Here is a 10,780-nt window from a genome sequence, read left to right as displayed (position 1 = left end):
GAGCCGCGGTTCCCCCATGGGGAGGAGGCCTGTGGACCAAGGGCCTTGGACACCAGAGTTTCTGCTCCCACCGCCCCATCACAGGCAGTTCTGCCCACATAATAACATCTTTATTTCTGCGCTGGCCTCCACCCTGAGGGTGTCTGTTAAGCCCCTGTCCAGTAGAGTTTGCCGGGGGAGGTCAGTAGGAGCCTGGTGACAGGGAACAGCCAGGCCCCGCTCTCAATCAGGGCCTTACAAATGGCCTTAGCATCCATCAAAGTCACGGCTCCATCTTCTGGGTGCCCAGGACGTATAATATGTCCCAATCAGGGCCCAGCAGAGTGGTGGTGAGAGGTAATAATTACCTTGGCAGGTTCCTACAGCCAGATTTATGATGACATAAAGAAAAAAATTTAGCTCCAGGCAGTAAATAGGCAGCTGGCCCCTCTGCACTTGTAGAGATTATAATCACTGGAGTGGGGCCAGTAGGGGTCTATACCCCACGTCTGCTCCGCCTGCGGCCCTGGGCAGAGCCAGCCTGGCCCATTCAATTTCTTGCGCTCCAGGCCACCTTGTCCTAGAGGCCACTGCCTCTAACACATTTCACGACATCTGAAGTTCAGCACCCAGGCCACCGATCACATTTGGCATTGCATCAAGGGATCCCCTGGTTTCCAACACCCACCCCCGCCCAGGCAGGCCACGGCGCAGCTATAGGCACAGCCTTTGGAGTCAGCCTGATGTAGGTTCAAGTCTGAGCTCTGCCGGGCAAAGGCTATGACTTTGGGTGAGGAAACTGCCTTCCTGAGCTTCCGTTTCCTCATCTCTAAAATGAAGGGGTGGCCCCTAACTTTGAAGGGCTGTTGTGTGGATTAAGTAAGAGACAAAGGCTGCAGGTGCTAAACAATAGGCAACAGTGAGCATGTTTACTATCCAGGGGCTTCGGGATTATAAGAGATAGTGACTCTGAGAGCCAGTGATGTCACCGGGACTCTGCTAATTCATTTCAAACATTTTATCTTTAGACTTTGCAACCAGTCCTGCAAGGAAGTAATGTTATGTCTCTTCTCTAGATAAAGAAACTGAGCCTGGGGCAGTTCAGGGACTCGAGCAAGGTCACCAGCTGGGAGGACGCGGGAGCTTGGCTTGTTGATTCTTGAGCCTGCACTCCTCCTAATACACAGCCCACCCTCCCAGCTCCTCTGAAAGCTCAAGTAAGGCCAGACAGACAGGCAGAACCTCCCACCCTCCCTCCCTCCCTCCCTCAGGCCAACATTTCCTAAGCATCAGCTTCAAGTCCAGTCCTTTGCCAGGCAGTGGATACAATCAGAAGAACACAGAAACACTTCCTGCCCTTAAGGAACTCAGCACCTGATGGAGAAGCAGGACCGCTGACCCACTGCACAGAACTCATATGTATTAGTTAGCTTTTGCTGCATAACAAAATAATCTCCAAACCTACTGGCTCAAAAGAACAATTTTTTATCTCTTCCAGTTCTGGGGGTCAGTTGAGCAGTTTTAGCTAAGCTTAATCTTGTGGCTACACTCACCTGACAGGTCAGCCTGACTGGAAGGCCCAAGATGGCCTCATTCACCATATGTTGGTTCTTCTCCATGTGCCCTCAAATCTCTCAGGAGGCGAGACAGGCTTCATCACATGGCAGAGTGCCAAGAGGGCAAAAGCAAAAGCTGCAATGCCTCTTGAAGGTCTAGAAGCCAGAGCTAGTGCTACATGAAGCTAAGTACACATGCATATGTGAAGCTAAGTCGCTTCAGTTGTGTCCGACTCTCTGCAACCCCATGGACTGTAGCCCACCAGGCTCCTCTGTCCACGGGATTCTCCAGGCAAAAATACTGGAGTGGGTTGCCATGCCCTTCGGCAGGAGATCTTCCCAACCCAGGGATCGAACCCACAACTCTTATGTCTACATTGGCAGATGGGGTCTTTACCACTAGCGCCACTTGGGAAGCCCAGAAGCTCACTTGATGTAAATTCTGCCACATTCTGTTGGTCAAAGCAAATCCCAGTCTATTATTTGGCCAGTATCTATGACACACATTTGTGGCCCATCAAGTAAGGCTTAGTGGTCAGTTCAGAATGAATGGGAAGGTCAGTTTGTGCCCTCGCTAAGTGGGATCATAACCTTCTAAAAGATTTTTAATTCAGATTAAGGGATGTTGAATTGTGAGGGTTTTAGAATGGGCTGTATCCTTCAACCAAGAAACTGAGGCAGAGTCAGTCAGTGCAGACAAAATCAGTACATCATAGAGCCAGTCTCCACATAAAGAAATCAAGGCCCAGAAACTGGAAGAATCTTGCCCACGTCCTACAGCAAGTTTGTGACAGAGCCAGGAGTGACTCGGGTCCCTGCCAGCCAGCACACTCCTCCTCCAAGACTGGGGATGGGCCGGACTCGGGCAGCTGAACGGCCATCCCCACAAGATGTGGGTCCACCCTGTCCCGTCTGTGTTGTTTTAAATGGAGCTCTTTCCACACACCCACCACCACACAGGCACTTAATCATTGTCTCATTTCATCCTAAATAGAACTGTCTCCATTTTACAAATAGGAAAGAAACCAAGGTCGGAAGAGGCAGCTGATTGGCCCAGGGTCGCACAGCCCTGGGGGACCATCTGTCTGACACCGAAGCCTGAGCTTCTCAGGAGCTCTCTCCCAAAGGAGCTCAAACTGGGTCCAGGCCCACAAGGGCTGAGAGGCAGCTCCGTGGCCCTCAGAGGTCTCAGGATAAAGCCCCCTTACACTGAGTAAGTGCTTCAGAGGCTTGAGTGGAGCCAGTTCTGCAAGTGGAAGGCCGCTGAACGACGCTCAGGTCCATGCCTCTCCTCCCGTTTTATGGATGGAAAATCCAAGGCCAGACCAGGGCCGTCCCGCTACACTGGAAGGCTGGGGGCAGGTGAGGAGGTCCCAGTCAGGCTGGTCAGACACACATAAGGCTGCTTGGTGGCATTCAGAGAGCACGTTTATTTACAAAGCGCTTTACAAACAACCAGTTTATGCCTCCCCACAGCCCCCTGCGAGGTAGGTCAGTAGTCATATCTACAGTTTACAGATGGGGAAATTGAGGCACGGAATGGGGGTGTGGCCTGCCCCATTTTAAAGAGAACTTCCCACCCACCCATCAAAAAATAAACAGAAAAGCACTGATCTTCCATCTCAAAATATACCTTCTTTCTCCAAAGCCTAGGGGATGGTGAGCACCCCTGATTTAACAGCACCCCAGGAGGCACCCTGACCAGGAGCCACAGGGACCTCAACCCCAGGGGTTGTTGTTCAGCCTTGCCGATTGTCACTGACCCAGGCAGAGCAGGACCCAGCCAGTGAAGCCTGAGACAGGCAGAGGGGGCTGAGGTGACTTCATTCTGCAGACACTGGGTCAAGCAAGGAAGGGACCCCACACAGGACAGGGGAGGGAGGGCAGATCCTGGTTCGGGGGAGCTCAGGGCACATTCGGGGAAGCAGAAACTCGGGGTGGGGGTTGGGGGGACCATGAGCAAAATATCCCCAGGGCTGCAGGGAGGCGGGGGGTGGAGAAGGGAGCTGAAGTTGCCCCTGCGAGGACCAGTCTGAAGTGCCCACTGGAGAATCAGGGCTGAGTGTGTGGTCTCCCAAGACCCACAGGGGCTGGCCAGATGGGATATTAGACACCAAGCCACAGTGCAGGCTCTCCCCACGTCAGGCCAAGCTGGGTGGAAACCCTGGCCTGCCATTTGCCCAGCAGGGCTCTCACTCATCTCTGCCAAGGGCTGGGATGCAGTCCAAGGGCTTGAGCCTGGGTCCCCCCAAGGTGGCAGTTCTCAGCCGGTCACTCAGATGGTGCCAGGCCTCTCAGCAGGCCTGCAGGGCCCCGTGGAGGCGGGCGGGGCTGCAGTCTTGCTAAGCTCCTCCTTGGCCCGCAGCCTGCTCACGGCCGTGCTGAAAGGCCCTGCCCACAGTGGAAGGGGGCACCAGGCTGGCCCAGCACCCACTCTGGTGCTTTCCCTGAGGGCGCAGGTCTTCCTCGTCCGTCCGTTGGGGATGGTGGGCCCGGCCCTGAGTGCGCAGTGGGTGCCCCAGGCCAGGGGCCCCTGCTATCTTGACTCCAGCCCCTCCAGGTACTCCAGGGCCACGTCATAGCAGAAGTGGTACTGATCCTGGGAGAGGGAGGGAAGGAGTCACCAGCCGGTCCCTCTCTGCCCCACGGTCGGGGAGAAGGGGAGAAATGGGGCTGATGCTTTCGCACCACAGGACTAGACCCCAAGGCCCAACTGTGGGGCCCAGATACGGGAGAAGGTATCTGAGGGGGGCCTGGTCGGGTGTGGACTGGGAAGTTGGAAGTGGACGGGCAAGGGGTACAGGGCTCCTCACCAGGGTCTCCACCATATTGGGTTTGTAGTTCCTAAGCGTTTTGGCAGCAAAGAAAACGTCCACCAGGTTGTGGCAGCGGATCATTTCCAGGACCGTGGCGCAGGCGCAGAAGGTGCCGCTGCGGCCGCCCCCATTTCTACAGGAGAGACATGAAAAGATTTGGGGGTGGGCTTGCGGGGTAGGGTGAACTCAGAGATGAAGGGCTGGGCCAGGGAACCCAGAAGGGAGGGGCTAGGACCCCAAGGAGGGAGGGGCTAGGACCCCGAGGAGGGAGGGGCTAGGGCACGGGAGGGAGGGGCTAGGACACCCGGGAGGGAGGGGCTAGGACACCCGGGAGGGAGGGGCTAGGGCACCCGGGAGGGAGGGGCTAGGACACCCGGGAGGGAGGGGCTAGGGCACCCGGGAGGGAGGGGCTAGGGCACCCGGGAGGGAGGGGCTAGGGCACCCGGGAGGGAGGGGCTAGGACACACGGAAGTGGGGGGCTAGGGCACCCAGGAGGGAGGGGCTAGGGCACCCAGGAGGGCGGGGCTAGGACACCCGGGAGGGAGGAGCAGGGCCTGGGAACCTAGAAGAGGGTGGTCAGCGAACCCAGAGGGGAGGGGCTAGGAAACCCAGATGGAAGGGGTCAGAGAGCCCAAAGGTGGGCAGCAGGAAGCGATGGTTAAGGGGGCGGAGTCAAAGGATTAAAAAGTAGCATCCGAAGCGGAAGGTATCTAGAACAGAACCTCTAAGAGAAACAGAGCAGATTCTGAGAACAATGAGTCGAGACACACTCCAGGGGAAAGACACCCAGACAGACAGTGACAGAGGAGCGCTGCAGGGCAGCAAGCAAAAAACCAGACAGCAGAGTGGAAAACAAACACAGAGATCACCAGTCACCCCCAGTATCACAGACACAGCCTCAAACGCACAGAGACACTCCCAAACGGGCAGCGCCCCCAGGGAGACCCTCTGATTCCCCCAGCCCTCTCCCTCCTCTGCTCTCTGGGACCCCGAGGGTGGGGGTCCTCTTGGGAGATGGAGGACAGACCAGGCCCTCTGTCCCCTTCCCGAGGGGCATCTCCCACTAAAACCAAAAGCCCTTGAGAGGGCCAGGCCCTGACTGACTCAGCTCCTTGCCCCTGCATCCTGTGTGCCCAGCCTGGCACTGGGGTCAGTAAGTGCTGAAAGCATGAAAACATGGTGGCAGGGAAAGAAATGAGTGCACCCAGATGTGAGTGAATAGATGAATCTGTGAGTGAGGCATGTAAATGAATGCATGAGGAAGGAAAGAAAGAAAGTACACGCATGCAGGCACGAACAAAGGCCAGGATTCCATTGGCTTAAAAAAATGTACCACCACCATATCATGGGTTCAACTATTTAGACAGGGCTCTCTCCAATTAAACTGGCAAAGTCAAACATCACACAGAGGCTACACTGGTCATGTGTTGAGGTTGGAGTCCACACCCTGGAAAGTGACAGGGCTCCTCCAAGGAAGGCGGGGTCAGCTTCACCTGGCCATGCTAACTGGAGGCTCAGGGCTTCGGTGCCAGCCAGGAAGCCCTCCCTCATCCTGACCTCTGCCCCTGGTCCACGGCGCCCCAAGTCCTCTCCCCACCCGAGGGAGGGCCGGCACTCACAGGCAGTGCACGACGGTGCGCCCGTCCCCACTCTCTGCCTGCCACTTGTCCACCGCCGCCAGCAGGTGCAGGAAGGCCTTCTTGGAGTCAGGCGTGTCCCGGTAGGCGGACCAGCGCAGGAACTGGAAATGTCGCACCAGCAGGTGCCCCTCCTGCATCTGGGGCGGGAGCAATCAGCCAGGGGACGTGAGTACCACGGTTCCACGGCCCCCTGGGGACCTCGAGAGGGTCATTCAAGGCCGCCCAGCCCCCACCCAGATACTCATCCTGGGGCTCCCACCCCACTCACCCGAGAGATGTTCTGCACCCGGAAAACTCGGGCCACCAAGTCCTCGTCCGCTGTGCCCGACACAAACTCCACCTCCATGAGGCCATACTGCTGCCGGCCTGGCTCCGGCCAGTACTGCAGGCAGGGCTGGGAGTGCGGGACAGGGAGGCCAGCTGAGCTGAGCAGAGCTGGTGGGCAGCTGCTGCTCACACCCACCCCCAGACCTCCATGCTTGCCCAGGAGCCCACCACTCACTCCAGACTCACGTTCAGTTCCCCCCCAACATCCCACCACTCACCTATCAGATCACATGTACACCCGCCCCGGTGTGCTTGTACTGATACACTCAAGTCAGCCGAGACAAACCCTTTGTTGTGGGTTCACTGACACCGCCGTGCCACTAGACAGCTACACTAACACCATCACAAGCACATACACTCCCCCCAGGCTGCCTTCTTCCAAGGACAGGCCTCAAATGATCCCCACCCGCCCCAGCACCCCTGCCCCATGGCCTTCTCTCTCGCTGCCTCAGCCCTCCAGCATCAGCTCACAGACGTGGAGTGTCCCTCTGCTGCAGCACAGCTTAGCACCCCCTACTCCGGCCCCAGGACCCCTCCGTGGAGTCAGGGTCCTAAATGTACCCCACTCCAGGTCGCATTCTCAAGCCACAGAGAAGGCACAGCCCCCTTACACAGAAATACGTGGGTCTTCTGGGGAGTTGGTCTGAGGCCCCAGCTTTCTAGTATAGCCTTCTAGCGAGGCTCTTCCTTCCTCCGAACCCCAGTTTCTCCAGCTGTGAAATGGTCCCCGGGGCCCATCCCAGACAACACGCTGCTCCATCTAACCCCCCTCTCTGACCACGAAGGGAAGACACTACCTTCCTCTTTCTCCTGAGGTCCTGGCAACTCCTTGCATTCAGGCCTTTGCACGTGCTGCTCCCTCTCCATGGACCACTTGTCCCCCATCTCTTCACCAACTCAACTCTACCCTTCCTGTACCTCTCAGCTCAGATATTACCTCCTCCAGGAAGCCCTCCCTGATACACCACCCCCCAGGCTCCTCTGTGTCCCTGTACCAGCTTCATGGTAGCCCTCTGCTTCCCCCAAACCATGAGATCTGGGAGGGGCCACGTGTTCTCCTTCTACCTCCCCACCAGGCAGACAGGGAGTGGCCCATGAGCAAATGAATGAACAAACATGTGACTAGTGAATGACTTCTCTGTGAGCCTCCCTCTGGGTCCCTCTTCTCCATCTCAGTAACATGGGATTCCCTTGCAACGTGGGATTCCCCTAGACCCCTACCCAGGTCCTGGAGCCCATTACCCTGAAGTCCTAGGTCATTTATACCAACTACCTGACTTTCAAGGAACCCAGTTAACAATCTTCTCCAGGCAGTCATCTCCAGGCTGTCATGCTCATCTTATAGCAATGGTCATACGGAGCTGGAAGGTGGGGCGTCTGGACCTCCCAGGAGTTCCAGCTTCCGGAGCCCCAGAAAGAAATGAGGGGCGCTGCCTCAGGCTGAGATCACTGACCACCATCTGGACCATCCTCAGAAGCAATGGTCACCTTCATCATCTTCACCCCTGCCGTGTACTGAGCATCTGCTGTATGCCAGTCACGGCGCAGTGCTAAGCATCCCACATACATCCCATACAATCTTGGTAATAATCTCATGACAGAACAGGTGCTGAGATAGTCCCCATTTCACAGAAAAGGAGACTGAGGCTCGAAGAGGTATATTAACTCAGCCTCGATCAAACTGTCAGAAAGTAAGGAGGCTGGACCTCTACTCTGCCTCAAAGGCCCCCATGATTAGCTGAGTGACAGAAAGCAGAGGCTCTGGGAGGAGGCAGCCCCAGGCAAGGGGCATGGCTCTGCCACTTCCCAGCTGTGTGACCTGGGAGAAGTCTCTTCACCTCTCTGGGTCTTAATTCTCTCACCTGAAGCCCATAAGTGCAAAGCAGAGTCCCTAGTACACATCAGATGCTCCATAAAGAGCAGCTACTTTTCTCCAGGTTGAGCCTGGTTTTACAGACAAGGAAACCGAGGCTCTGGGAGGGAGTAGGACACATCTGAGGCAACTCGGCAAGTAGGTGGCAGAGCTGGGGTCCAACCCCTGACTTTTGCCATGTGCCCTTGAACAGACCGAGGTCCTGGGCAGCAGGTGGCTAGCCTGCCTGGCCAGCGGAGCCCTCACCCAGGCGGAGTTGGACTGGTGCAGCTGGTTGAGCATGACAATGGAGGTGCACCCGTAGTCGTAGACCAGCCGCCAGAAGTCGGGGGTGGTGCTCTGCAGCGGGTGGAGGGTCACGATGAAGGCCGCGCTCCGGGTATAGCTCTGCAGGGAAACTGGGACTCAGCACCCAGCACCGCCAAGCTTCTGCCCCATGTCCTCCCGCCCTGCCCACCCCAGCTCCACCCCACAGGACCAGGCTGCCTCCAGGGACCCAGTGTGGAGGTTGGCTGGCACTGTGGGGCCTGAGTTGACAGGGTGAGCCCCCAAGCCTCTAAGGCCCAAGCCCATGGCTCCCCTGAGCTAAATAGCCGAAGGTTCCCAATAGGTGGCACTGGGCGTGGTGGGCAGAGGATAGCCAAGCTTGCTCCCTGCTATTTGCACCTGCTATTCCTGTTGCCTGGAACAAATTTCCCAGGCGTACAGGGCTCTCTCCCTCATTTCTTTCTGGCCATTGCTTAACTTCAACCTCTTCAAAGAGGCCCTCTTTACCAATTCATCAAAAATAACCACATGCATACCCCAAAACCCACATGAAACACTTCCTCTATCTGGTTGCTTTTTTTAGAAATTAACAGTAACTGACAGTCCATTGTACACTTGTTTGTTGACTATCTAAACCCATTTCCCCAAAGGCAAGGTTAAGGAGAGCAGATTTTTTTCAGGGTGTGGCCTGTGCCCAGAACTTTATAATATTTTTTTAATAAACAAATACCTAGGTGCCTTCCAACTCCACGGATGAAGGGTCTGAGACCCCAACCCAAGCCCCCAGACCAGTCACCAGTACTGACTCCATTCCCCACTCCAGACGTTGCCCCACCAGGTGAGCCAGCCACAGCCCTCCCCCCATTTCAGTGCTCCAGTCCCAAGTCTCCTCCTGTACCCTGCCTTGTCCCCCTTGTGCCATGTCCCCTCCCTCTCCTCATGCTCTTCTCTTACCACCCCCCATCCCCAGGACCCACCGAAGGCTCCTCCTGATTGGCAGCTCCCCAACACCGAGCCCAGCCAGACCCCCAAAACTCAGGCCTGGGCGCCCAGTGTGGCTCCCTGCAGACTTAACCACCAAAAACGGCCCCCACTTGGTCCCCAGACAAGCTCACCACAATGCAAGCAGCAGGGCCTGCATGGCTGGGATCAAGTGTGAGATATCACGGCCCCAAGGAAGCTTCTCCACCGGACCAGCCCATTCCCACCAGGGCCAAGGAGCCCACTGTGAACCTCTCCAGCTCAGGGGCTCAGGACCTCAGAAAGCATCCTCTCCATCGCCCCCATGTGCAGACGGGCACGCTGAGGCCAGAGAGCAAGCTGAGAGTGAGGCCAGATCCCTACATCCCCCTCCAAAGCTCACTGGCACCCGAGGCCCCCTCCCCAGGACCCCAGCCGCCTCTCCATTCACTCCCTTCAGTGGCTGGGACTGCTCGCCCCTGTTTGCCTTCAGCTCACTCCAGGAAGCCCCCGGGAAGGAAGCGTGGGAGCTTTCTCTCTTTGGAGAAACCCCACTATTCCTTGCACCATTGTGCCAAGGGGCTCTGGCTAAGAACTGGGCCAGGAAAGGCTCATCTGCCTCATCCCTGCGGTGGGGGAAGCTCCCTCCCCACAGCTCTCATCTCCACATGGAGGGACATTCAGTGGTGACAGGATGTCCAGTGGTGACATCCACCTTCACGGGTGGCTTTGGGACAAGACCGGAAGTGCTCAGCTCCCAAAGGGAAGGCCCTCCCCCTCTCTTTCCAGACCAGCTCTTTCTCAGAAGCTGTGCATTCAACTGTTGCTGCTCCCCCCAACACGTAAAGGCCTGCCCCTTGCGGGGAGGGGCTCCAGCTGGACCGCTGAGTCTTAGAGGACAGGTCTGCCTGCCCGAGGCTGAAGGAGGAGCCGTCCATGTAGCCACACAGCTGAAGTCACCTTCTCCAGTCTCACCAGTTTCCTTACAACAGTAACATCTTACCTCCACCTGTCTGCCCCCTGCACCTCTCTCTCAAACTGGTTCCATTTGGGAAGGAATAGGGGGACACTCACAAGACCTGTCCCCCTCAGGCAGTGGCACCCTGAAGTTATTCACTGGACCCTAAATCCCCTGGCACCATTTGCAAAGCCCAATAAAGGGGGTGGAGCCTTCTGAGCTGGGAGTAGAGGCTTCTAAACAGCTCCTGAGACCTCAGACAGCTAGGCGTGGGGAGTAAGTCACTACTCCAGGCCAGGTTCCTAGGCAGGCTCTCACTCCACCACCCCAGGACAAGCTCCCCTGACTCTAGATACCAACTCTCACATCCCAACCCCAAACCCTCCCAACCTCCCCAGCCAAAG

At 56.8% G+C, this 10,780-nt stretch overlaps 1 protein-coding gene across 8 annotated transcripts in view; it reads right to left on the bottom strand.

Annotated features, from left to right (window-relative positions):
- Positions 1 to 2,945: 2,945 nt before the first annotated feature.
- Positions 2,946 to 10,780, bottom strand: part of PTPRU (protein tyrosine phosphatase receptor type U) — an 88,111-nt gene continuing 80,276 nt past the window's right edge. For all 8 annotated transcript variants that reach the window (XM_070459063.1, XM_020869245.2, XM_070459064.1 and 5 more), the window contains 5 exons: positions 8,438 to 8,578; positions 6,260 to 6,385; positions 5,971 to 6,128; positions 4,349 to 4,484; positions 2,946 to 4,134 (listed from right to left, as the gene is read on the bottom strand). In XM_070459063.1, the coding sequence (XP_070315164.1) occupies positions 4,072 to 4,134; positions 4,349 to 4,484; positions 5,971 to 6,128; positions 6,260 to 6,385; positions 8,438 to 8,578 (624 nt within the window). In that variant the 3' untranslated portion in view covers positions 2,946 to 4,071. The remainder of the gene's footprint in view (positions 4,135 to 4,348; positions 4,485 to 5,970; positions 6,129 to 6,259; positions 6,386 to 8,437; positions 8,579 to 10,780) is intronic.

Source organism: Odocoileus virginianus, chromosome 30 (genome assembly GCF_023699985.2).
Source record: "Odocoileus virginianus isolate 20LAN1187 ecotype Illinois chromosome 30, Ovbor_1.2, whole genome shotgun sequence".
NCBI lineage: Eukaryota > Metazoa > Chordata > Mammalia > Artiodactyla > Cervidae > Odocoileus > Odocoileus virginianus.
Note: the sequence above shows the minus strand (reverse complement) of the source record. Positions and strands in the feature narration are given on the sequence as shown.